Source organism: Anopheles bellator, chromosome 1, assembly GCF_943735745.2.
Source record: "Anopheles bellator chromosome 1, idAnoBellAS_SP24_06.2, whole genome shotgun sequence".
NCBI classification, from domain to species: domain Eukaryota; kingdom Metazoa; phylum Arthropoda; class Insecta; order Diptera; family Culicidae; genus Anopheles; species Anopheles bellator.
In genome coordinates this window covers 19,874,949-19,900,002 of record NC_071285.1, presented here as the reverse complement: position 1 = coordinate 19,900,002, position 25,054 = coordinate 19,874,949, and the positions used below count along the sequence as shown (strand labels likewise).

At 47.2% G+C, this 25,054-nt stretch overlaps 7 protein-coding genes across 7 annotated transcripts in view; 3 read left to right on the top strand and 4 right to left on the bottom strand.

The window, feature by feature from the left end:
- Positions 1-8,860: 8,860 nt before the first annotated feature.
- LOC131216048 (dnaJ homolog subfamily C member 11) lies at positions 8,861-11,053 on the top strand. Its single transcript, XM_058210447.1, has 6 exons — positions 8,861-8,999; positions 9,103-9,784; positions 9,847-10,054; positions 10,118-10,234; positions 10,305-10,761; positions 10,831-11,053. The coding sequence occupies exons 1-6, from the start codon at positions 8,931-8,933 to the stop codon at positions 10,978-10,980; spliced, it is 1,683 nt and encodes a 560-aa protein (XP_058066430.1). The 5' UTR covers positions 8,861-8,930; the 3' UTR covers positions 10,981-11,053.
- Positions 11,054-11,266: 213 nt separating this feature from the next.
- On the top strand, positions 11,267-12,105 carry LOC131216851 (uncharacterized). The gene is made up of 3 exons (XM_058197225.1): positions 11,267-11,493; positions 11,553-11,728; positions 11,793-12,105. Exons 1-3 carry the CDS (start codon positions 11,287-11,289, stop codon positions 11,899-11,901), a joined length of 492 nt encoding a protein of 163 aa, XP_058053208.1. The 5' UTR covers positions 11,267-11,286; the 3' UTR covers positions 11,902-12,105.
- Positions 12,106-12,145: 40 nt separating this feature from the next.
- On the bottom strand, positions 12,146-13,674 carry LOC131216060 (GPI mannosyltransferase 1). Its single transcript, XM_058210459.1, has one exon. It carries the CDS (start codon positions 13,526-13,528, stop codon positions 12,194-12,196), a length of 1,335 nt encoding a protein of 444 aa, XP_058066442.1. The 5' UTR covers positions 13,529-13,674; the 3' UTR covers positions 12,146-12,193.
- On the bottom strand, positions 13,516-13,975 carry LOC131216062 (uncharacterized). Its single transcript, XM_058210461.1, has one exon. It carries the CDS (start codon positions 13,838-13,840, stop codon positions 13,643-13,645), a length of 198 nt encoding a protein of 65 aa, XP_058066444.1. The 5' UTR covers positions 13,841-13,975; the 3' UTR covers positions 13,516-13,642.
- Positions 13,954-14,464, bottom strand: LOC131216061 (cx9C motif-containing protein 4). Its single transcript, XM_058210460.1, has 2 exons — positions 14,340-14,464; positions 13,954-14,258 (listed from the first exon to the last, which is right to left on the bottom strand). The coding sequence occupies exons 1-2, from the start codon at positions 14,404-14,406 to the stop codon at positions 14,089-14,091; spliced, it is 237 nt and encodes a 78-aa protein (XP_058066443.1). The 5' UTR covers positions 14,407-14,464; the 3' UTR covers positions 13,954-14,088.
- Positions 14,465-14,849: 385 nt separating this feature from the next.
- On the top strand, positions 14,850-17,318 carry LOC131215180 (zinc finger protein 774-like). The gene has a single exon (XM_058209566.1). The coding sequence runs from the start codon at positions 14,850-14,852 to the stop codon at positions 17,316-17,318; it is 2,469 nt and encodes an 822-aa protein (XP_058065549.1).
- Positions 17,319-17,883: 565 nt separating this feature from the next.
- LOC131216058 (dynein beta chain, ciliary) overlaps positions 17,884-25,054 on the bottom strand; it is a 28,652-nt gene continuing 21,481 nt past the window's right edge. Inside the window, exons 16-26 of the mRNA XM_058210457.1 lie at positions 24,502-25,054; positions 23,943-24,304; positions 23,617-23,773; positions 21,964-23,313; positions 21,697-21,866; positions 21,144-21,641; positions 20,391-21,072; positions 20,009-20,325; positions 18,520-19,936; positions 18,158-18,439; positions 17,884-18,045 (exon numbers count right to left, since the gene is read on the bottom strand). The exon at positions 24,502-25,054 is cut by the window's right edge and continues 624 nt beyond it. Of these exons, the coding sequence (XP_058066440.1) occupies positions 17,884-18,045; positions 18,158-18,439; positions 18,520-19,936; positions 20,009-20,325; positions 20,391-21,072; positions 21,144-21,641; positions 21,697-21,866; positions 21,964-23,313; positions 23,617-23,773; positions 23,943-24,304; positions 24,502-25,054 (5,950 nt within the window). The remainder of the gene's footprint in view (positions 18,046-18,157; positions 18,440-18,519; positions 19,937-20,008; positions 20,326-20,390; positions 21,073-21,143; positions 21,642-21,696; positions 21,867-21,963; positions 23,314-23,616; positions 23,774-23,942; positions 24,305-24,501) is intronic.

Genomic DNA, 25,054 nt, shown 5'->3' with positions numbered 1-25,054 from the left:
TTATTTGTTTGTTTGTTTTCTCATTCATTCATTTCAAATTGAATTTGGACTTTTGGTGACTGTCTTCTTTATTTTTTCGTAACTTTAACAACAACCACATTTTATTTTTGGCCTTATCGGCAACAGGAAAGGCTACTGAAACATATTTAGCGAACCATCAAATTCAATGTTACATTTTATTCACATACTAGAAGTGTTGTCAGGAATCTCTACAATAATGTTTGATGTTTCAATAACCAAGTTTACTAATCGAAGCTTTGATTTTGATTCAATCTCGAATTTCTTTTCATACTTTCTTTTCGATGCTTCAATTTAAGAAAAATATTTAGTTTGTGATTTTTACTCGGACAATGTTCATGTTCAGTACGCGCAACGTTTCCAAAACGATAGACATTCCAAGTGACATTCTAAAAGCGCATTTCAAAATAACACAGAGAGGAAAATGATGTATGTCGTAATCGGAAGCTGCTACCCCTTTGAATATGTAAAACAATTATTTATGGAAAGTGGATCGATGTCAATCGTACCATAATGATTGCCAATGTTCTACTTCTGCGGAACAGCCACCACTAACGCCAAGAGGGGGTGTCCGGTTTTAAGGAATGAATTTATTTTCTTCCGGTACAAATATCCTATCATATCCGGTACCGCTGACGGCAGACCACCCTGGACCAGGAGAGCTGTTTTGCTCCCACTGGCACATGTAAGTGCTCAGAAGCATAAAATGCTTACCGGCAGGAGTCGAAGAAACCCCGTTCGAAAGAAAGAAAGCAACGGTTCGAGCCAGGTGCCCCGGAGAAGGTGGTGCAAGAGCCCGAGACCTGGCGCACTAGTCCGGAAGCCCGGAAAGCTGAAATGGATAGAATTAAATTAACATATTTTCCGACGGCGTCCGACTCGGTAGTTGTAGTACATGGAACGCAATCGCAAACAACACGACCGGGGATGGCTGTGTCTGGAGCCATTTCCAATCCACGCCTGTCGGACAACTTTGACAAGGGTAGACTATAAGTAGACCACGGGGCACTGGATGGAAATACAACGGTGGCTACAACGCTCGGGACATCGTCTCCTTCAGCTGCATTCCTAAAGGACCGGTGGTTTAGGATGTTTTACCCGGCGGTGTGCTCGTTAAAAAAATTAAAACGAAACAACGACCATACCGATGGCCAAGAAAGTTTAGGTCATGCTTTTGACCTTAGCGAAATTAAACGAGAGCGCTGATAACTTATTATTGGACTAGAATGCCCGCAACACAGATATTATAAGATTTGTTTTGTGAGAATTTTCGAGAGACTTGTAATAGCTTATTGATAAACAAATAGTTCAGAATATATAGTTCCAAATGTCCCTTCACAGAACGACGGTTCCGGCAGGGAGCTTCATCCTTTTGATGATCCGTTTATCTTGTTATCACATTAAACGTCATTCAAGAGGCGAATTAGCTTCATAATGGGCTGAAAGTGACTGACATCAAACGGGTTTGTTATGCACTTAGAATGCAGCACCCTACAGCCCAACTGACCCTCGGGCAGCCAAGCCCAGTCGCGTTCCGTTGGCCTACCTTGCCGTTGGCAGCGAGGCTGAGATTTACGCGCTTTATTTAGATTAATATATCCGTGAGAGCAGTTAATTTGGGCGGTAATTAAATTCTTCGTCAACACCCGAAGCAGCAGCCACAGTTCCGCGGACTCGGGCCAGCGCCAGCAAGAACCAGGACCAGGAAGGAAAGGATTGTGTGAGCGAGAAAGATCATCATCCGACCAGCGTCGGTGGCCAGAATACCCAGCTACCGAGCTGATGATGCTTTTTCATGCTTTTGTTTGCTATGTGGGCCCATAAATTACCTCGGATGTTTTCGGTAAACTTTGCCTAGGTTGCTCTGCACCCCCCCCAAAACCCGGTTGGACCGATCCTAGCCGGGTGCGAGGTGCAATTATGGTTCTTGTTGTTAGCATTAATGGGAATCCGTCACCGTTGCGCTATCTTCAGGAATCCAGGTTGGGGCCAGGTTGTGTTAGTTTTTGTTACAAATTTCGCGTGACTTCAGCAACGAGGCTCACCAGGTTCAGTGGTTCAGTTGAATCTACTCACCACATCTGTCGTCCTTCGTCGGTTTATTCTTATTTTATACGGCCTTACTCTCAGTATTTGCCAGTTCCTGATCACTAATTTAGTCTTTTTATAACAACCTGTACATTGTGAAATTACGTTCAACTTGTGCTGGTTGAACGTTCCTCGTTCCGGTTTTCAAACCAGGCATTAATCTTTGAGGAGTATTTCAGATTAAATTAAAGCTTCTAATCCACCGCGTATCGCACTATTGTTTCCACAGCGGTCCGGCAGGACCATCTGGCGCCGGAATTTGCGGGAGCATCCGTTTCATTGCTCTGTGGTATAATCAAGTGCAGAACTTCCGGTCAGCGGCGGGAACAGCAAAAGGCACCACACGCGCTCTCCATCCGTCGGTCCGTCGTTCGGTCGCAGTATTGTGCACAGCGAATCAACTGGAAACCGGGCACCGGAAGGCACCGGATAGCGCCGAAGGCTCCGAACCGGGCAAAACTGAATGGGCCTATAAAGCAAGTGGTACAGAAGTAAATAAATTAAACTTTTATTTAAATTTCACCACAGTTTTTCGCTACATGCCGTCTGTCAACCTTTGCCGTGCCTTTTTCTTTCATTATTCGTTACGACCATTCCCGGTGGCCGGAATAGAACACGGAAAGCGTGGGTATCGTGCGGGTGAAATCAGAAGGATTTTTGCGGATAGCAAATGGGAAAAACTCGTTATTTAAATTGAATTAAAACACCACAAAACTATACATAAAGTTTCTAGCTCGGCTCTTTCCGGGCCCACACGCCGGGTAGCCGGGTAGATTGAACGGGGACACCCTACCGGCCAGCCGGCCGCCCGGACCAGTGGTCTGCACGAGGATCCCGAACCCGCTCGGTTGTTTCATATGCGTGTGCCGCAAAAAAGTGTGATCCTGCCGCCACCCGGGGTCTGTTGAGTTAGCTTTGCTCATTTTGTGCATACATTGTGTGGGGCGCTCTGTGTGGTAGTATCCGAGGCAGGATTAACACACGGTGTGACCACTAAATTATAATGCTCCCCTTTTTGCGGAGCAGCCACAAAAGCCAAAAAACGGATTAGAGTCTAATCTTGGGGCAGGCGAACAGAAAATTTCGCTTCTTTCGATGTTTATTGATGGAATGATTGATTGATTGTTTAACCAAAAAGGTTGACCAAATTGTTGACCAAAAAGGCATAAAGTGGCGGTGTATATTGTTCCCTCGCCAAACATGTGGGGTATAAATTTTTCACGCGACGCTACACATCGTTTCCGTTTTATTTGTTCAGGGACTGTTTTTTTTATAAATGTTACGCCATTCATTGAATTGAAATGCGCATCAATATGATATCAAGAAATGAAGAAAACAATTAAACTTCTTAAACTCACAGCAAGACAAGGTCCTTAGTCGAATCGATTCATCAGCAAATAAACACTCTCAAAGCCAATCAAATCGGACTTGTTTACGTCCTAACCCATCTGCGTCCAAGTCTTCTTCCAGAAGTTATCTAACGCTATCAACAACATTACCGACGGAGGAACACTATCTTAAACTATTCTTGGGACAACAGTCTACGAAAGGCCCGGGCCAGCCAGTTTTGTAACGGTTGAAAAGTTCGCTGGCTTATTGATTTTGAATTGTAATCACAAAGAACTTCGGGCTTCGGCCACGGCTGCTTGGTTGATAAAATATTAGTTTATCGCATAATAACTAGCCGTTGGACCACTCGATTCGGAAACTTTTTCCAACCTTCCGGCGGACGGCGGTCGTGGTGGAGTCGCCGCATGGGAAAACGGCGCCCGATTGCCGAGATTGAAACCGGGGCTTCCGAAAAAACTTTCATAGCTATTCAATCGATGGTCGAATCCTTCAATCGTAGATGTCCGCTTTTTATTGGTTTTCGATGGCATTGAAACGCCCCGGCTGGTCTGAAACAATACAGCCGTGTGGCCAGTAAGCGATTCCAGCTTCAGCTCCTCAGATTACCTAGATTTCAAATCGTTGAGATTCTGCACGCTGCATTGTTGAGCCTACGCCACGGGGGCACCGGGCGTCTCGGGCGAGATTGACTTCACGGCAGAAGGCAGGCGATGGTGGTGGTAATTCCCAGTGGGTCCCTTGGTCCCCAGAATGGTAAGCTGATGTCGATTGTATGTTTGCCATTATATTGGTGCCACTGAGAAATCGGTTGTGGAAACAGGATTAACATCTGGTTCTCGTACGCATCGTCGGCGCCGGCCGCAGGAAGACCAACTTGGCCAAACCGGAGCTGTCGGAGGCCCGGGCGATGGGCTTCCTTCCGGCTACGGGTCAGCATCGGGCTGGCACAGAAGGATTGGCCTCGCTCGTGTCGCTCGTGTTGGCCGTGCCGGTGGAGCATAAACGTGCTACCGATGACCTCGTGGCATAATGTGAGTAGCTGCCACTGATGTTGTTGGTGTCGGTTTCTCGTTAAGCTTAATAATAAATCGTGCCACCAGAGCGCTTATAGCCCGTGACCATACCATCTGGTTCTGCCTTCTCTCTCTCTCTCGCTCTGCCCCTTTTGCACACGAAGCACGCATCTGGGTTGTCTTGGTTGTCCGAAACGGATTTGCTGGGGCTCGTTTGGTGGCTCGCCCGACGGCACCCACCGTAAGACATCGTGGCCGAACCCGGACGCCCCGACACGGATGCTAATGTGTGTGCATTTGATTTCTGTTTCCATTTGCATGCTGCTCAGCCCTATCAACGCCAAGCGGCCAAGGTTTCGACTTTTCAATTTGTTCAACCCACAACGCATGCTGGCGAGAACTTCTTGCCAAACGCATCTTGTCCACGCAAGCCTGGCCAGAGAGTCCAGTGTCCAGCATTTCCAGGTCAGATCAAATGGCACTAAGTGGTAAAAAGTGATTTTCAGCCATTGCAAACTGTTCTCCGGGGAGGACAGTTGGGAAGGCTACCGACCGGGCGAACCGATTCCCGAAGCAATTCCTTCGAGGAAGTCGTTTCTTCTGAGCTTCGTAGCAATAGGATGACATTGTTTCTGTGACAATAACATAGGCGTTCAACAAATTTGAGAGTCAAAAGTGTATTGTACATAAAATGATGAATAGACGAATTAGTGCAGTCCATTCGTACTATATTCGATGTCTTAATGAACAAATCAGGAACATAAATTAACACTGTTTGAAGCAAATTTTCAATTTCAAGAAGCAAGAGAAATGAAAAAGAATTTAAAATATCGCAGTCTCGATTGTTGTTGAACAATTTAAAAATAATACCAATCAACTGAAGGGCAATTTGTACTACAGAAAGAGTAATAATAGTATATCAAAATGTAAATTGATCGTTTTTTGAAAGCTGAAGGCACAAATCACAGACGTAATTATGGCGTCGAAGGTAGTAGCAATACGTCGTTCAATACAGAAATGCGTCACAATTCAATAGCACCGGAGACAATGCGGAAACATTTCCTACATGTTCGTTCACTTGGAAACTTGGCACCGGCATGGAAAAAAAACCCGGCCGACGACAGAAATAAATTTCCCATTAAACGACCGTATTTTTCCTCACGTCTGCAACACGGTATTTCTCATTCGGGCTGTTTCGGACACCCTGTTGGCGGTGCCTATTCATATACACATTTAGTGCAGTTCCGGCTGGACCCTAAGAATGCTTTAGCGAAAGCCGAAACTTTTGGCACCTTACGTAGAAAAAACACATTTCCCGATACGATGCCAGAAATCGGAAATTGGGTAGGCGACAGTCCCGATTATGTTTCGAACGACACCGTCGACCCCTTCCGAATCAGATCGCGAACGAAAAAACTGAAAACTCTTTTCTAATGGGACACAGGGCTTCAACAAGCGGCCCCCTCCTTTTTTTGTTATTATATCGCGACAACTGAAATGGAGGAAAACCTGCCCAACTAATAAAAACGGAAGAGATTTATCGATCGCACGAAGGAATTACTGAATTATGAATGGTCTGAATGATTCAGAACTTTCAGCATTTGAACTTTAATTTCTAAAGGAATAATATTTGTTCAAGTAATTCGTTAACGTCTGTTACGATGGTCGTTCGACCTTTCTTTTTCGCCGATGTACGCACAAAGGCCCTCTTAACGTGGAACTCGTGATAATGTTTATCGGCTGTCCCGGGCAAGCCTTTCTTTGGCAGTAAACAATTCGATTCATACCACCCACATCAACCAGTTCTGACATATGTGCATTAAGCCCAGTCCCTTATTACGACCCCAGTTACGATGTTTAGCACGAAAAGCATAATAAAAACCAGAAATCGTCGTTTACAAAAACAGCGCGGCTCCCGAGTCGTTGATTGTCGGTGATTCGCAATCATACCTTACTCAAGCGACTCCCGGCGGGGGTGACTTTAGTGGAAGTACGTGCCACATTTCGGGGCCTCAGGCTATCCCTAAAAACAGGGTGGGCGCTGAGTCAGCACACCGGTATCGGCCAGGGTGCCTCGAATATGTGTAATTTTACGACGAGTGTGTGGACGATTGCTCCCCCAGTGGAGTTCAGTTATGGCGGCCGTACCTTTTTGCGGCACGGGTTACGGGCTCGTTATAGAGATTTGTGCAAACATTTAAGATAATTTATCGGCGTATGTTTTATTTGATTGAAGAAAATTTATTTTACGTCAGTACGTGCTTGTTTATCCCCAACACAGCCGGCGAAGCGGAAACGGAACCGATCATGTTTTCCAGGTGTTGAGCTAATGCTCCGCACGGTAGAAGATGGAATGTGAAACGACGCATTGATTGAACCCATCAAAGTTTTACTGACTCTATTTTCAAACATAGTAGACAGGTTATGGTGCGTGGTGAAAATTCTTGGGTGAACGAGTTTAGTTGACCGAAAAGTGCCCGTAAATGAATAAATTCATAAACACATTTTTAAGTCAGTTTGATTGGTTCAGTGTTCCGAGAGATGAGCTTGTTTTTATACTAGAAAATGCTTTGCAAAACAGAAAAGTGGTAGAAATATAAAACCGCCATACACAGTGCAAGTAAATTGTACGAGCAAAACATTCAGCAAATTAAATTTTCACGAAAACTAAGCCACATTCACGAACACACAGCCGCTAGCAGTTGACATTATTAACAGACTCTCCACTGAATAGTTTAATTTTTATAAACAATTTTATTCATTTTGTTTGCGTTAAGAAATGAAAGGAAGTTTTGAATTGGTGCAGAATCGTGATTTTTTTTAATACGACAGCGTCCGTCACTCACTTCTGCCAATCATCCTCATCGCAGTTGCTTTCGTCCACTTCACGGTATTCTGAATAACAAATACAATATTTTAGAACAGTAAATAAATGCTCTTTTGTGGGACAATCTTACTTTTGTTGTGTTCACAGTCATTGTGACTTTTCAGCAAACATCTGTTGGAAAAGTATTTGAAGGAACGTCCATCGGTAGCACAGACAGGATCGTAAATATGAGTGCACGCTGCATTACATTCGGTTTCCTGTGTACTGCAAAGTTGTACACTTAGTGCAACTACTGAAATGGAACAAATACTGTTTCACACAAAACATTTCAACAGATTATTTGGCGTAAAACGTTAATACGTACCAAACAAACAGAAGAATAATTTCTTTCCCATTGTGCCTCGTACTCGGATCGCCGTTGTTCAAATCTCTAGCAGGAACTGATGACACCGTTGGGAAGTTAGTATACCTTTTATAATAATGATGAATTCCGTACGCACGCCACATGCAAATGCACTTCCGATAGCAAACAGGTTAAGCCCGTTCCCAACAGCTGATAGGTAAGTTGGAAACCAAGTAGCCTATCAACGGAGCATGGCTGGCGTAAGTATCTGCATGTTTGGCGCCAAGATATAAACCAGAGGCACGGAAGGAATTGTTTCTGTTATGACTATGCCAAAGTGCCATGTCGTTGTTAAATGTTTCTGGACGCGGAACGCAAAACTTGTTTTCTTTTATCAAACGGAAAAACAACTTTGAAAAGTGTACTTGTAACTGTTCTTGACCTTTCACAAACCATTTAAAACACGGAATAGATAAGCTTTAAGCTATTTACTGTTCACTGAAATTGGTGCAATCATAAAACAAAACGAAAATGCAAAATATATTAGGCCACGCAAGGCAAGAAGAGACATTAAAAAGTTTATTGTTTATTTTGTTGTAACGTGTTTTGTAATAGCATAATTTAATTGCATTGTAAGTTATAGTTTCTTTACTGGGTTTCTTTTTACATTACAATAAGAACCATAAGTTTTATCTCACAACACTGGTGACAAAAATTGTATTTGGAAATTATTACCACGTACCAAGAAGTCTGCAAAATTGAAGGTAACAACCCACACATTTTAGTTTCTTCAAATTATGATATATTTATGATTTACGCTCTCTGTTAATCGGAGCATTCAAGTAAAACAAATATTGGAGTCATAATTGGGCTAAGTTCACCTTACCTTGAAGTATCAGAGAAGGGATTATATACGCGTTCAAACAATGTTGACATCGGTGAATGGAACTTTCGCCAAAAAACACTACGCAAGAGAATGTTCCATTTCTTTCTATTTAAAGCAATAAATCGCGACACTTTTAAACTTATCTTTTATTTACATCTATTTATCGTAGTGTTTATGGAGGACTCATCATGTTTTTATACAAGAAGAAGTTTACGCTACAGCTTTAGCACTGAACGTTCGAAGAACAGAATGAACACTAGCGAAACAACAAACGAACTGTCAACTGTCAACGCTTCTCGTCCGGAGGGTCTCTACAATCCAATCCGAGGAAAGAGCCGTGTGTTTTCGGAAAGTCCACTCTGGCAGCCGGTTAAAAGATTGAAACTCCACTCGATTGGGTTCGTCATGGATGATAACGATGAACTTGATTACGTTGAAGAAGATTTTTACGCTACGTTGAATGTGCCACGAACAGTAAGTATTGTTGCCGAGAGTGGGCCATCACTGCGGCATGATTTCGTAATTTGGGCGACTGATTACATCAACAAACCACGCTCTGTGCACAATGTTGTTTTAGGCCACAGAAGAGGAAATCAGCAAAGCCTATCGCAACTGGAGTCGAGTTTTTCATCCGGACAAGCACGGCAATGGAGAGAACAAACAAAAGGCAGAGCTTCTGTTCAATCGCACCAAAAAGGCCTACGAAGTGCTTTCGGATCCACACCAGCGGGCCATCTACGATTCGCTGGGGGTCAAAGGACTGGAAACCGAAGGATGGGAAATCGTGCACCGCACGAAGACACCATCGGAGATACGAGAGGAGTATGAGCGATTGGCTCGCGACCGCGAGGAGCGGCGCTTGCAGCAGAAAACCAATCCCAGAGGCAACATCTCCGTGCACATCAACGCAACGGATTTCTTCAGCCGTTACGATGATGAGTTCTACGATAGTGGGTTTCTGCCGTCGATCGAAGTATCGGGCATGAGCATGTCGCAATCGATAGAAGCACCGCTTTCGCGCACAGAAATCGCCACACTTGCCGGCAGCTTGCACCTTCAGAATGGCGTTGGCAGTGGAAGCTTTTTGCTTTCCGGCAAGAGACTAATCAACAAGGGATGGTTCGAAGTGGACTGTGGTGCCGGAAATGGTCCGGTGTTGGGAGCGAAAGGCTCGCGGAATATCACAAATCGGATATTCTTTACCGGTGGTACAACTTTTCACTTTCGCCCCAATTCCATCATACCGGGCTTATCCGGAAGTGAGTTATGTCTTTTTGCCCATCCTTACAAGCGGACTTAACAACAAGATCTGTTTTTTTAGCTGTCGCGGTGCAGTTAGATAAGCACACACTAGGATATCTAACGTACAATGCTGGTCTGCAGAACTCGATGTCGACGGTGGTTGAAAGGAACACGGAAAAGTATCATTACAATCTTAATGCCACTCTGGGTATTCCGCATTGCTATGTTGCAGCAACGTACACACGGAAACTAGTTGAACAGGGTCTCAAACTGAGGATAGCCGTAAAGTAATGTATTTTTGAGATTTTTCCTATGCGTATGCTTAACTCCTTATTTGCATTCGCTTTTAGGGGAGGTACATTCGGGGTTCTTTCCGAGTGCGGAGCGGAGAAAAAAGTTTCCAAGTACAGTGCAGTTTCGGCGACTGTTTGCGTTGGAGTACCCTCGGGCGTCACGCTTAAGATAAAGTAAGTATCCTATAATGAGTGGACTGTAAGTTTTTGGTCAACATAATATACTTGCTAAATGCTTTGGCAGGATCATTCGTTCGACACAAACGTACCTTTTCCCGATTCACCTCAGCGACGAGATAGTCCCGGCGGCTATATTTTACGCTACTGTTACACCCCTCCTCACGTACTTTGTGCTGAAAAAGATGCTGTTCGATCCGATGAACGAAGCGACGAAGCAGAAGAACATCGAAAAGGTTAAGGAAACCAACAGTGCCCGTATGGCCGAGAAGCGTCGTGAAGCCGAATCGGCCATTGCTCTAATGGGTGCGCTTTACACGCGCATCTGCAAAGAGGAACGCAAAAGTGACGGGCTGCTGATCGTTTCGGCACTTTACGGTAAATTTAACGATGCGGAGAACGTGACACTAGAAGAAGCGGATGAAATGGGATTCATCTCTCAGAATCCGTTCGTAATCGACGTGAGGATTCCGCTCCAATGCCTCGTGAAAGACTCCCAGTTGACTCTATATACATCCAGCAAGGTAGGTTTGAGGGACCGACCGATGCTTGTAATATGAAAATTGTATGCTATTTATCGGTTTTTGTTCCAGAGTGAGTTACCCGGATTTTACGATCCGTGCTTTGGAGAAGAAAAACAACTGAAAATTGATTATGAATACCGAAATAGTGCACACAGTTTAGTGTTCGGCGACGGAGATGAGGTACATTTACCGGCTGTGTCTTCGGAGTCATCGGCTTAAACGCATTGCGAGCTAGTCCAAAGAATACGAATGGAAAATCGATCATGGTAGTAGTATTGTTGTTGGTTCGGGATTCCGAAATAAATTAATATTATTCTTAGTCGTGTTTTTGCGGTGCGAAACACGTGCTTTACGTCGTTTCGAATATTTTGTTCTTTATTCAAAAATTGATGAATATTTTATTAAGTTCATCCGTGAACGTTAAAGACGCCGATGAATTCTTTTGACGTTTGAACGTTTGACAGCAAATGTGCAGAGTATGTTTTTGTTTTGTTTGAAAGTGCAAAACACATCCTTTTGGTGAAAATGAATTACATTGAAAACTTGCTAATTTATGCCAGAAATCTCTCGCCATTCTACATCTTTAGCATGGCAATATCAATCTTTGCCGTGTTGCTCACGGCGTATTTCGGAATAACCGGATGTACCGCAACGCTCGATGATGGGGCCAGTAGTTCCGACGGTAGGCCTCCGAAGAAAGCAACTTCAAACAACAACAGTAGCCGCAAACAGGTTGGAATACTTTAAAGGCGTGCAACACCGCGAATGCTTTAACAACTTTTGCCATTCAGGAGCATTCCAACACCACTGACGACTCAGTTGACGAGGCGCCCAGCAGCGACAGTGAAGAAAGTGCGGATGGAATGCATGAGCGGATGCACATCGAATCTCTGAGACAGCTGAAATCCGCAAAATTAAAATCAATCGAAAAATCCTTGACCGAAGAGCAGCGGAAAGCGGAAAAAGAGTAGGAACAATGAGTGGAAAGCCGATAGCCAAGGTAAACTAATTACAAATTATGTATTTTTCAGAATCGAACGGGCACAGCTGGCCGCAATATTTGAACTTTTGAAACAACAAACGGAGAGCTCCAATTTAGACGAAGAAGATCTAAAAGAGCAGCTTAGTCTCTATCGATAAAATACAATCACAACTTCGGATAATCATCTTTCGTGTGCGCGTGGTCAATGTTCTAGTCAATTTTAGATTAGCTTTAGAACCGTTAAAAGTTATTTGCTTTTTTCACAATTTTACATGAAGAAACAGCTCCTTAGCACACATTTCGGTTTTGTTTGATCATCACATAGTCATTTAGAAAACGTAGCAGAACGCGTAAAATGGTAAAATGAGAAGAAATAAAATAGATAAATGAATTGTAGAAAAATCTTTATTTACAAATTTTTCAATCGTGCGGTGTGCGTGAGTCTATCATCTAATCTACCTTATAGTTGTAAGCAATTTCGTAGTTACTGATAAGCATCTGAAGAATCAAAATGTTGGAAAAGAAAAACACTATGCTTTGTATCCAGATAAATTCGAACGTGTTCCAGCCTTTGAACTCTAAAAGGTAGGCTGGAAGCAACCAACCGCCTTGCGAAATGAACCACATCACCGGTATGAAAACCGCTTTCCGGATTCCTATATTTTTAAAATTCTTTACACACAGCGGCAACAGTGACAGGAACCAGACAAAGTACTGCGATGTGACTACCGGATTGTAGGTGACCATTACGAACGCTATGGCAAATAAACCGAAAGCGAGCGTTTGGCGATGCTGTCCATAGCGGACGGTAAGCATCAGGATCAGTATCAGCTGCGGTAAGAAGGTCAAAAGCTTTTCTAGGACCGTCACTTCGAACGTCGAACTAAGATATTGCAGATAAAAGTAGAGCGAAAAGTTGTGCCGAGTGTCCTTCCGCACAAGATGGTAAAGCACCGATTCGTACAGGAACTGGTAGCCATAGAGCCAGTAAAAGAGCGCCGTGGCGGTGACCAGCGCCACCGCCGTCCCCAACACGAGAGCAATCTGATGTGTGTTCGGTTGAAGAACAGCGCGCAAATAGTCTTTCAACGTTGCCGGAGGCTTGCTTAGAGTTGCCAAATAGAACGCGAGACAAAATCCCAGCGGGTACAGCCGGAAATGAATGGACAAGCCGAGAAAGAAGCCGGAGATGAAATGCTGCAGATTCGATTGGCCATTTTTTAGGAAAAAGTAGATCGACAGCAGTACCAGGGAGCACGATACGCAGTCACCGTTGCCCCGAGTGGCGATGATCATGGTGAGCGGATTATACAACCAGCAATAAGCACTGAGTTCCGCCATGCGAATGTACTTCTGAGGCAACGCTTCATTGTTGCTGTTGAGAATTTCATTTTTACGCTTGATCAAGTACTTATTGCGATTGTTTAACGTTTCCAGCTTGAGCAGCTTTGTCTCGATTGATATTTTGTTGCTGCGATAGCAGTTTAGTAAGATCCATTTGATCAACACTCCGATAAAGATGTCGAAGAGGGAGAAAACGAACTTGCCGAAACTCGGATGGATCAACAGATTTGGGATCACGAGGTACGCGAGCAGTGGTGTATATCGATAGGTGTGTCGTTTAAAGGGCGAACCAAACGAGAGCACATGGTTCGCGGCATCGGTGACCACTCGGTAATCCACATCGGTGTACTGGACGTCCGATAAACTATCCTGCACCTCGCCGTAGTATATTAGAAAGACTCGCACGACCGTGCTGATGATGAGATGCTTCTTGAACGTCATTGCTGCAGCACACTGCGATGGTGACTTTTTACGTTTATTGTCCCTGTCGACGGTATCCGGACTAGTACTACCACGCCCTCGGTAAACTACTCTAGTGCAATGATGTCACTCTATCTATAGTTTTGTTTTCATATCGATAGCGGCTTTTCTCATGCACTCTTTGAAGTTGTGGAACTCTTTATCGCAAGACCGATGGGCCACATTAAGATCGGTCGTAACGCACGTGGCGTAGGCAGCCGCCGCTACCGAACACTTAGCCATCAGCAGAGGATAGTTACGGAGCCGTTGGTTAGCACGTTTCACTGATTCCATTTCCGCGAGACTTGCAGAAGAGATTTCTGATGAACCGCAGACTACTTTGGCCCGATACGCAGGGAACGGATTTCACGCGGTGGCCCGGCACTCGGTGTTGGCTCCGCGATAAACGCGTCGTATAATGGTTTTGAGAAAAAGATCAGCAAAGCGGTACCGGTCACAAGGTTGCTGAACAAACGGGGATTTCTTTGAATCCAATTGCGCTTGGGAACTCGTAACGGGCGACGAGAATCGGTAGACATTGCCTAGTTGTTCGTTTGTTTACTTCTCTCTCTTTCCGCCGCTTCCTTTTCCGCTTTATAGTCTCGGTCCAGTTGTATTCCGGAACAGCAAAGCGACACTTTGTGCCACTTCAGACAGCACTGGCGCATTTCTTCGATGACATCGTAGCACTTTACCTCGTCGAAGCTGTGCTCTGCGGATGGAAAGGCATAAATCAGTTACGTAAGATTTTCCTGTTGCTTGTTAACATTAAGCATTCATAGATTGGGCATACCTTTCAAACAAGTCTGTATTCGACAAGCTGCTGGCTTACACGGATCCTTCGATTTGCTCTTGGACATGAAATTTTCATAAACTTATCTACATACAACCAATTTTTGCCGACCGTACTGAAGGTACGAAAAATATTGACGGATTGTTTTGTTGTTGCCGGTATGTGCTACCGCGTTTACAATACAAAATAGGCTACTCCAAATGTAGACAACCGAATCATCTGAAAGTGTCGAGTTATTACATCTTGATTTTAAAGAATAATAATTTATTTGATTACAGCTTCAAGCTTGTACAGATTTCATCATCGAGCGTAGATTTTTCGTTTTTAAAACTGTCCGTAACATGTGTAGCAAAAGTTGGCTAAAACTGGCAACCCTGCTCATGAGACAGCGAACGTCAATCAGTTGTAAACAAACAAAGAAGTTCGTTCGCTGCATAATCTCAAAAACATCTCAGTTAACCGGTATGCGAATATGCGAATGTGAAAAGAGTGAGATTTTCGGCCCTCGCAATGGGAAGAAAGTGCTGCGTTCCGCGTTGCTGTTCCCGCTACGATGCCATCATTAAAAGGGGACATGCCGGTATTAGTACGTTCAAGTTTCCGCGCGATCCCATACTAAGAGAACGTTGGATAAAGGCCGTGCCAAAAACAAACTGGACTCCTTCCAAAGAGGCGTGCATTTGCATCAATCACTTCAAACCGGAAGATATTCTCAAGTACGATAAGCCCGCGAAACTAAAGCAGAGTGCAGTGCCATCGTTATTCGGTGATAACTTAACGAACGTTCAATCAAAATTGGCACGTAAATCCAGAGGAGGAAGGACTACCAAATCAAGTGAAATCGAATGCCCACAGATTGATGGTTGTGATAAGGCGTATACGATATCTTCTGCCGAACACGTCCTGGAAGATTTCATAATAAGTTTTGAAAACTTCAAGGATCACGTGAACGAGAAACTCCAGCATTGCAAGTGGATGCTACTGTTGAGTCCTGATGTTGTTCATCTGTTCACGGTGATCGTGAGGGAAGATCACCTTCCCATACAAGTGGGAAATAGTCTTCAGGTGTACCGCGACTTAAAGATACGATTATTCCTCTCTGAGGAAGAGCAAAGGGCCGAGCAGCTTCGATGGATTCTTGGGCTAGACGATAAGCTTCTACGTTGGTCGCAGTTGGAGACCATTATGAACAAATATGATGACATCAGCGAGCAAGCAGCGGGAAAGCTACACCCTTATTCGCCGGATCAGACTGAAGAATCGTTGGAGAACGACCAACTTGACTTGGTGTCTCACGAAGAACACTTAGAAGACCCAATCGACGGGGAAGGAGCCAAACATGATTTAGAGGCCTTCGATAATGAGAAAACTACGACGAGTAGAACCATAGAATTGGAGATCGAAGAACAAGATGTTGAGCAAAATTTGCACACCGTTGAGCTTGATGATCACTTTTTGGATATCGATGGGGGAGAATGTTCTGAAACTGAGTTAGAGGACCAACCTCAACTGCGCGCTTATGGGCAGAAAAATTCTTCCAATTACAAGTCGACCTTTTCCATTATGCGCGAGTTGCGGAATACGAAAAATAAATGCTTTGTGTGCGACGTCGAGCATGAGACGTTAGAGGATCGCGATCAGCATATGCCAACACACCTGTCGATGCTGCCATACCACTGTGAGCTCTGCGTGCGAGGAAAAATCACCATCAAAACCTTAGCGTCGCTAAACAAACATTTCCTCATGCACCGAAAACCGTTAAAGTGTCGTTTCTGTGACGTTCGCTTCAATAGCTACGGTGCCCGCAGTCTACACGAAGAAATCAAGCACGGCGGAGCGGTAAACATAACTTGCGACGTGTGTCAGCGGGTGTTTTCTTCAAAGCGCAGCTATCAGTATCACCGCAAGATCCACGACGATCCGGAGGCATTGCGGTGCAAACTTTGCGGTCGAACACTATCTTCCGCGTACGAAGTAAAGGCCCACATGCGTACGCACACGGGCGAAAAACCAAACCAATGTGCGTTCTGTGCTGCATCGTTTAATAGGCGATCGAATCTCATCGAGCACATCCGCCGCTATCACAGCTTAGAGCGCCCGTTCGAGTGCACCGTTTGCGGGGAACGATTCCGGTTGAATGCAGGACTTAAGAGACACCAACAATCGCACGTGCCAAACATGTCCAGCACAGGTAAGCGAAGCAGTAGAGTATCACGAACGCCCAGGGTCTTCCACTGCAAGGAGTGTGATCTCAAGTTCGACTCCGCCGTTCGATATCACTCGCACAAACGCCAACATGACCGGAGGTACCAGTGCAGTTACTGTGGCATTCGGATATGCCAGTTGCGGGATTTTGAAGATCACCAGAACACGCACACCGGGGCCAGGCCGTACGTGTGCAAAACCTGCGGAAAATCGTTTAAAACCGCCTCGACCTACTATGGGCATTTGATGGTGCATCGGGCCGATAAGAAGCATGTTTGTACCGTTTGTGCGAAAGGATTCATCCGCCAGCGGCATCTACAGATACACATGCGAACGCACACGGGCGAAAAACCGTACAGCTGTGATGCGTGTGGTCAGAAGTACGCCGATAAAAAGTCTTTCAGTCGGCACACGCTCACCCATCAACCTACGGTGGCCGATATGTTGAGAGCTAAGGAAATGTTAGCCACACCGACAACACGAACGCATACAAGCTTGGCCGATGCTTCGTCTTCCGGAACCAAGATTGCGGTTAGTCAGGAAAGTCAGGAAACCCATCACCACACCACCTTCATGTACCCGCAGTCTTCGGGTGGTGGTATCCTTGTGATGCCTTCCGTTGCACAAAGTGCCTTAGAAAACTCGACCGTTTTCGATGTCCTTTCCGATGGATCCTTTCTCACTGATTTACCACAAACTATCACCACAAATGGGGCAGAGGGAACTATTCTTATTTCAGGAGCCACACAAAACATCATTCTCGTAGAAAAATAGCCCTAAATGGGGTTTGATAAGTCAGAATTAGTGTAATAAAAGTTATGCTATGCTTGCAAATCAAAGCAATTTGCAAATACAATTACGTTGTATCGCAGATAGGCACTACATATTTGAAAGAAATTTGTTATTATCTACGCATTATACTGTAGGCATATCTGGCATTTTCGAACCCCCACAGGCGTCCATCTGAGTTCGCTAAATAAACTGCGAAATTGGTTCGCGGTAATAACGGGCTATAATTTCCATGTACGAAATTATAGTCCGTTCCGAAGGTTGTTGGGAATTTTTAATATAGAACGTTCAGGGGGCAAGGTTCTGTTGGAGTAATTCTGAAACAACAATAGCAACAAACGGTCAACAACTCAGAAACACAACGTTGCCTAGTGCCTACGGGTGCTGGTGTTTATTATGCCATTGGGGAACCAAACGAAACCCTACCAAATTAAAGACTGAAAATGTCCGTAGGGGGCTTTTGTACTTGCGTATGGTGCAACAAAACACACGTTCATTCTCTATTATATAAAAGTCCTGCTAATCGAATCGCTAATGAAAGGCAAACAGTTTAAACTTGTAACAATAAAGCAACACCAGCGAGCGTCCATTTGGCTGGTTTATCCTTGGTTTTCAAATTGAATGTCCAAATGTATGTTGGGCCACGCGTGCGGGTCTTATAGACCGGACATTCGTACATGTTACGCAGGTCCTGCTTGTCCTGGGTCAGTGCCTGGTGAAGTCGCCAACCAAAATGGGGGAGAGAAACAATGTTTATTAGTCAGGCTTAGGTTTGAAACCAATCCTTCCCGTTCGCAAGCGGTGGCGTTTTGTTAGCACATTACCCTAATATTTATGACCGGCATCTGGGGATAGAGTTCCTTCAGCTTCGACTCCATGATGATGCCCTGCTGAGTGTCCCAGCGCGCTCCCTCCATGAATATACCGTGAACGTAGGCGCCTTCCCTGGGTCCAGCTGAAAAGTCGTCCTTTTGCTTCTTGGTCACGTCACAGTGGAGGCACATCTTGTCGAGCGGCAACTCGTTCTTTCTCGCCGTGGACTGCATGATGGCTGTTAGCAGCGACTGTGGATTGAAAAATCCGGCCAACCACACGGAAATGGGGAGCTGTGGGTGAACAGACCGGGTGGGGTGTATGTTTGAGTGCAACGGGAACGATTGGCAATGATTGATTGCGTCTCGCGTACCACAAAATCGGCAGACCACGTCTCGAGTTCACGTAGTCGAAGTAGCAAATCCACGAACCACCCGGTGAGGCCTAACAGCGAAGGGTAGGCACGAGAAGCCCATACGGTAGGCACCTGATCAAGGAAGAGAGAATTCTCCAGGTCTTCCATATCGGACGTGATGGTGAGTTCGCCCTTCATACCAAGGTCAAGTTCTTTCAAGCTTCTCTTAATCTCACCGGTAAGGTAGTTCATACGTTCGCACTCTTGGAATGCTACGATCACGTACGGTGTGCGCTCCTCCACCTTTCCCATGATTTCCGGCATGTTAAACTCCTCCGGCAGCTTCTCCATGATCTCGTCCAGCACCTGCTTCACCTTGTCCTCGCGCGTCACGGTCGTCCCGGAGCCGGAGCCGGCGTCACGCGGTTGCATTTCGAACACCGTCCGGAATAGATTCTCTGAGGTGGTCGTGAGAAAGCCGATCTCAGCGTTTGGGTGCAAACCATACAGATAAGGTGATTCCGGTGGCATTGCCTCGTCAATGTACGCGTGGTAGCCGGCGTAGTCCGTGTTGGGCGGGGCGGCAAATCCCGGCGCCAGGAACAGCTCTCCGTCCACCAGATCGGGCTGCATCAGTTCCTCCAGGTAGGTGATGCACGTACGCCGGTCCCAATCGTCGGTGATGTGTCCGCCGTACATGATTTCGCCGAACAGGTAGCGCAAATCTTCCCACGGAACTTTCGTGTTCGCTTCGAGATAGTTGTACAACACGGACACGGAAATGTTGAGGTCGCCCACGTTGAAGGGGTAAATTTTGTTCCAACCCTGCGGTCCAAACTTGCGCCTCTCGGCGACGACGGCGTGGAAGTAGCAGAGGGAAAAGAGGATTACTTTGAACTCGGCCTCCTTGCCACACATTTCCAGCGTTTCCTGGGTGAAGTTATCGAGCGCCTTGTGGATGTTGGCCTGCATGCCGGTCGGGGGTTCGTTGGTGATCTTGATCGACGACTCCAGAATGCCCTGGGGAATGATATGGGCCGAAGCCGTCGCAGCCGGTTCGGCGCTCATAAAAACACGATAGTTGTCATGCGAACCTTCGGAGTAGAACTCTAGCTTTTTCTCCAGCGCCGGCAGCCACTTTTTGACCAGATGAATGTTTTGCAAAATCACCCAGTGGCCATTGGACGCTGCCTTATCCATTGCCGCCTCGGCCACCACTTCCTGGCCCTGGCCGAGGGACACGTTATAGAAGTTACCGTTATCAGCCGAGAAGCCCAAGTGCTTGCCCAGCGTTTCCACGTCCTTCAGCGGATTGACACCGGGCGACAGGATGAAGAATATCGGCGTTGAGGGGCTCGTTTCCTCGAACGACTTGGCAAACTCCATCGTGCGGTTCTCGACGTATCGGGCACCCAGCTTTTCCTCTATGAAATCCCTAAACGATGCGTGGTGGGTGGAAACCGTGAGTCACATAAAGCACCCCGCCCGGCAGTACAACGGTACTCACGTCATGGCGTAGGTCATCCGATCCGGGCGCAGTGCCCGCATCATACACAGGCGCTGCAGGGCCGTTTTGTTTTTCCATTCCTGCGGAAACTTTTCCTTCTCCGGGCACTCGGATTCGATGAGTTTCTTCCAGCGCTTCGACGACGTTTCGATGTCCCGGTCCAGGTTACGAAATTCGTCCTTCGACGCCAAACTGCAGATACCGCCCCAGGCGGTGTTCGTAAGAAAATCGACCGGCGACGTGACGTGCGGTTTGATCGGGAAACGCAAAAGAAAATCCAGCTCGGCCGGTGTGATTTCTTCGTTGATCAACAGAATCTACAAATAAAAACGGTGCACATCGACATTGCCCTGACAAATGGGCGAAATGGCGTGATCGGTACCTGGAAGGTCATTTGGGACATGAAAATCAGCTTGTCGCACTCAAACAGTCCGCGGGTCGTGTATTGAAACACTGAAAAGGAAATACAATCGATCAGGTTTCGAACGCGCAACGGCACCTCTTCGGCGGCGTCCGCCTTCGAGATCGCTTTCTGAAACACGACGCTGAACGCCTTCAGCGAGAACTGGTAAATCGGATTAATGGTGTTCAGGTCGTTGAGAATGAAGTACAGCAAGCTGGCCCGGGCCGCAGCCGGCCGATAGTGTTCCCGGGCTTCGTCGATCTCCTTCGACGTAACCTTAGCCTCGGACACTTTTTCCTCGATTTCCGCGGCCGTCTTTTTGGTCGTTTCCAAGTTCTCCACCAGTGCCGTATCGCCGAGAATGTTGCCACCGGCCGACGACAGTCGGGAAAGCAAATCATCCTCCAGCCGTTTTAGCATGATTTTGAAATCGTTCTGTTGCTTCGTTAAATCCGCCTTCAGCTCCTCGAGGTCCGGACGTTCGGCTTTGACTACCTCCGCCAGCAACTGGTCCTCCAGACCATCCCTGGTGACGGTGAAATTGATCAACGTGGTCTGGGCCTGCATCTCCGGTTTGTAGTGCGGATTGGCCAGTTTCGTTTGAAGAATGAGCCGAAATTTGTGGTTATACTCGACCTCTTTGTCACCGATTTTAATGGCTCTGCAGAGAACAAGTACGTGAGTTTTATTAAATCTTTGCCGATGGCTTAAACACCTGTGGTAACATCATACCGTCCTTTCTTGATTAGATTACGCCCAAGCAGGGAATCCAGTACGGGATCGACATTTTCGGAGATGTTCTCAATCAACACCGTGCTACCCTTTGCTAGAGCTTTTTCCAGCACCTCCAAGTAACCCTTGGACCCCAAACGAATAACCTTGAGCGTATCACCATACTTCTGCTTGATCCACTTGATGCCTTGCAGCTGTGGATCAATCATCAGTGGCCAGCGATCGGAGTTGGACAAAATAGTCGCATTCTCAATGGACATGCGATCGCTCGGGAGGCCCTCATTCTGCCAGGTGGCTATCTGGGTATCATCCGTTAGCAAACGGAGCGGATCAAGACTATCGGTGATGGGTACGGCTGGTTCAAGTCCACGCAAAAACGGTAGCCACATTTTGTTCATCATATCCAGCCGGAACTGCTTGGTGAAGCACCCAACGTACGAGATGAATGCCGTCACCAGCAGAATGTCTCCCGGTAGCGTGGTTGCCTGCTGCATGAACCTGCGAAAGACACAACGTAAGCTGGTGGCTCCCCGACAGGGTGTAAACAAATTACTCTGCAACAGCTTCTGCCCAGCGGACATTTTCGCTAGCAAGTCCTCCCACCAGACGGTTGGCCAGTTGGATGGTTGCCTGCGTGGCATCCGCTTCCTGCTGGCAGCGTACCTTGTCAGCGGTGGCCTTCTCAAAGTCCGCCGTAAGTTTGGCCAGCTGTTCCTCTAGCGACTGCGAAGAAGATGGCACGAAAAAAAAGGAGGGCAGTATTAATTGTCAACACTAAAGTTTAGGACCCTCTCAGTGGGCGGCCCCGCAACCAACGTACCGCAACTTTCTTCTTAATGTTGGCCAGTTTTTCCTGCGATGCGGTCAACTCGGCGTTCGCAGCCGCCAGGGCGCGCCGCTTCGGTTCGACGTCGCAGTACACGTCGTAGAATTTGATGATATTGATAACCCAGGCACAGAGGCCGGCCGCCGCGGCCGACTTGGACCGCACAAAGTCCGGCTCGAACTCGGAGTCCTTCAAGTACGGCTGGATGGCTTTGATAATTTCCGGGTGTATATGTTCCTTGTCGTAGTTGATCAGCGAGTCGAGGAAAGTGTCCACCTTCGCCATCGTTATTTTGGCCGACTTCCAGCTTCGGTCCTTCGCAATTTTGCCGTTCGGGGCCAGCAGAACCATGACAGCGGCAGTGACGTTCGTCACTGCACCCGGCGGTGAACCGAACGACTTCAGCTCAGTTAGGTTGGCCTTGTTCAGGGTGTTCAGGGCCTCCTGAGCTGCGGACAAAGCTGGCTCAGCTTTGACCAAATCTTCCTCACAATCACGCTGCTTCTTGGCGACCTCCTCCGCGATGACGGCCACCTTCTGTTCCTCCTCGTCCGCAATCGCCTTCTCCGTTTGCACCTTCTCCGTCTCGATACCGACGATTTCGATCAGCGCGTCCGCCGCGTCGTTTTTCTCCTTCAGCTCGATTTCCTGCACGGCCAGCTTCTGCTTCAGGGCCGCCACCTGATCCGCGGTGTTCCGCAGCTTCTCCAGCCCATTCTCCAGACGTTCCACCTTCTTCCGGAGCTCGCCGTGCTTCTCCTTCAGCAGCTTGTCGTACAGGCTGATCTGCTCCAGGTACGACTTGGGGGTCGTGTAGTTGTAACGGCGCTCGTTCTGGAGATACACCTTCGACATCGAGTTGACCGACGTGTGCACGTACGCCATGAAGCGCGCAATTGAGTCCCTGCATTCGGCGGGCAGAACCGTCAACTCCTGTAAGAACCGCAACGATACGGACATCAGGGCTTCCTGGGGCCACTCGTGGAACCAGTTGATCTGGGTACACGTGATGATGGCGGGAAACTTCCGGGAGCGCACACGCAGCGTCGTGCCGACGGGCGAGAAGCAGAGCACCACCTTCAGCTGACGGCGCACCCGGTCGATGAAGAACTTCCAGCAGTTTTCGCGCGTATCGACCAGCCCGGCCCCTTTCACCTCGTTGCGCACGCCGGATATGATGTTCTCGACCTCGTCGTCCGGGAACAGGTCGGGAATTTCGCCCGACGAAAGCAAATCATTGATTATGACTAGGAAGATTTCGTTCGATATCTGTGCGTCTGTCATGAGGAACATAATACCGACGTTTTTCATCCCCGCCTTCAGGTACAGTCCGGAGAGCTCGTTCTGAAACACAATCGCAAAAAAGGCAGGAGGAGAAGAAGCGTTCGGAAGAACGCTGATATTAGATCGATCGAGACTAAGGGGCGGTGCCTTCCTCCTCTCGGTAACACGATAGCTAAATCCGTACTAAGGACGACGTACTGGGGAACCGGACCTCGAAACCACTTCGCTTCGGCTCACTGCGGTGGGCCATTGACGCGCATTTCCCGCCGTAAAACGTAAACCGCTTAGCTATCTCGCTTACCGGCAGAGGGAGGCTAGAGATCGGCTAGAGCCGCTTACGCCTTTTTGTACAGTTTAGCAAACCTTCAAGTCAACGACACTGTAGCCCTTTTTCAGCTGCACCTGCGCCACTTCCAGGCTGGAGATGAAGGCGGCCAATCGACTCAGGGATTGTTTGCCACTGCCACCGACACCCACCAGCAGTGCGCTACCTCTGGGCGACTCCAATATTCGGTTGATTCTAGACGTGAGAATAAAATCGTTACTGCCTGCGCATCGTACGGCGTGTGCGTCGGTCTACGGCGTGCCAATTGCTTGTGGTAAGGTATGGGGCCGATGGCTCAAGCGACTCATCTTCCCAACCTGACCACACGGCGGGGAGGCGAGGTCTTCGGGGCGAGGTACCATACCTGCAGACGTGCATCATGGCGTCCTCGAAGAGCACGAGATTCATGGCGGAAATGAGATCGTTGTACGACATCATGGCCTCTTGCAGAAGCTTCGTCAGTACGCCCCAGTCGGTAATGGGCATGTACTTCGGCTCGCCGATACCGCCCGCGAAGTGACAATAAATGTTCGGTTTGTCGAAGACGATCGACTCGTCGATCTCCTCGAACGACTTCTTGACCAGATCGTTCTGCATTTTGGTGAAGCTGTCGATGTCCTTGTCATCCAACAGCTTGTCGCCGTACACACGCTGCGTTTCATGTAGCCACAGTCGGATGAAATCGCTCGACGAAACCAGACAATCATTGGTGCTGAACAACAGCCCCTAGTTTATTTTTTTTTTCCGGGTGGACAGCCCACGGCGTTCGCGATGGAAGGGAAATGAAACGAAAAAGAGGGCATGGATCGGGTTCAATCGAGTTGCAATCCGGGAGCCCAGGAGCACCCGGAAAGGCAAGGTGTCCCCCAGTCAGGAGCGTTTGGGCTTGGGGGGGCATAATCGTAATCGGTAGGGTTTCTAACCTGAAAGACGTTCGTGAGGTCGCGCAGATTGAAGACGTAGTGGAATTTAATGGCCGTCGGTAGAAACACTTGTGCCACTTTAGTGTGTAATGCCAAACTTGCTGCGACGATATTTTGTGATATTTTGGTTACAGCTATGTTAAACTTTTGCTCAGCGTTCGTAAAGTGCTGAACCAAAATCGAGTGGTAGATCGTGGTGACGGCATCGGAGCCCGGGAAGCTCACCGCGAACACACAGAAGTGCCGCTGGAGCCGGGGGTTGATGGTGAAACTGCCGGAAGTTGGGTTCATACAGGACACGTACTGGCAGTTGTGGATGTCTTTTAGCGTCAGCTTGTTCCGATCGTACCAATGGCTGTAATCGAGATGCTGTCGGATCAGCGTGTGCGGTTGGACCGTGCCGTAAGCGTCAACTTCAGGCATGTTCATATCGTCGATGAAGTAAATTAGAGTCTTGCTACCGGGCGGACCATAGTTCCGTCCGGCTTTCTTCTCCAATGGTTTCTCCATCACTTTCTGCAGCATCTCCGAGGAGGTGTAAAAGTTGAACGGT

Coding starts and splice junctions, on each gene's coding strand:
- LOC131216048 (XM_058210447.1), top strand. CDS start 8,931: ATGGATGATAACGATGAACTTGATTACGTTGAAGAAGATTTTTACGCT. Junction 10,055..10,117: donor AAACTGAGGATAGCCGTAAA/GTAATGTATTTT, acceptor ATTCGCTTTTAG/GGGAGGTACATTCGGGGTTC. Junction 10,235..10,304: donor GGCGTCACGCTTAAGATAAA/GTAAGTATCCTA, acceptor ATGCTTTGGCAG/GATCATTCGTTCGACACAAA.
- LOC131216851 (XM_058197225.1), top strand. CDS start 11,287: ATGAATTACATTGAAAACTTGCTAATTTATGCCAGAAATCTCTCGCCA. Junction 11,494..11,552: donor ACAACAGTAGCCGCAAACAG/GTTGGAATACTT, acceptor TTTGCCATTCAG/GAGCATTCCAACACCACTGA. Junction 11,729..11,792: donor CAGCGGAAAGCGGAAAAAGA/GTAGGAACAATG, acceptor TGTATTTTTCAG/AATCGAACGGGCACAGCTGG.
- LOC131216060 (XM_058210459.1), bottom strand. CDS start 13,528: ATGACGTTCAAGAAGCATCTCATCATCAGCACGGTCGTGCGAGTCTTT.
- LOC131216062 (XM_058210461.1), bottom strand. CDS start 13,840: ATGGAATCAGTGAAACGTGCTAACCAACGGCTCCGTAACTATCCTCTG.
- LOC131216061 (XM_058210460.1), bottom strand. CDS start 14,406: ATGTCCAAGAGCAAATCGAAGGATCCGTGTAAGCCAGCAGCTTGTCGA. Junction 14,259..14,339: donor AATACAGACTTGTTTGAAAG/GTATGCCCAATC, acceptor TTCCATCCGCAG/AGCACAGCTTCGACGAGGTA.
- LOC131215180 (XM_058209566.1), top strand. CDS start 14,850: ATGGGAAGAAAGTGCTGCGTTCCGCGTTGCTGTTCCCGCTACGATGCC.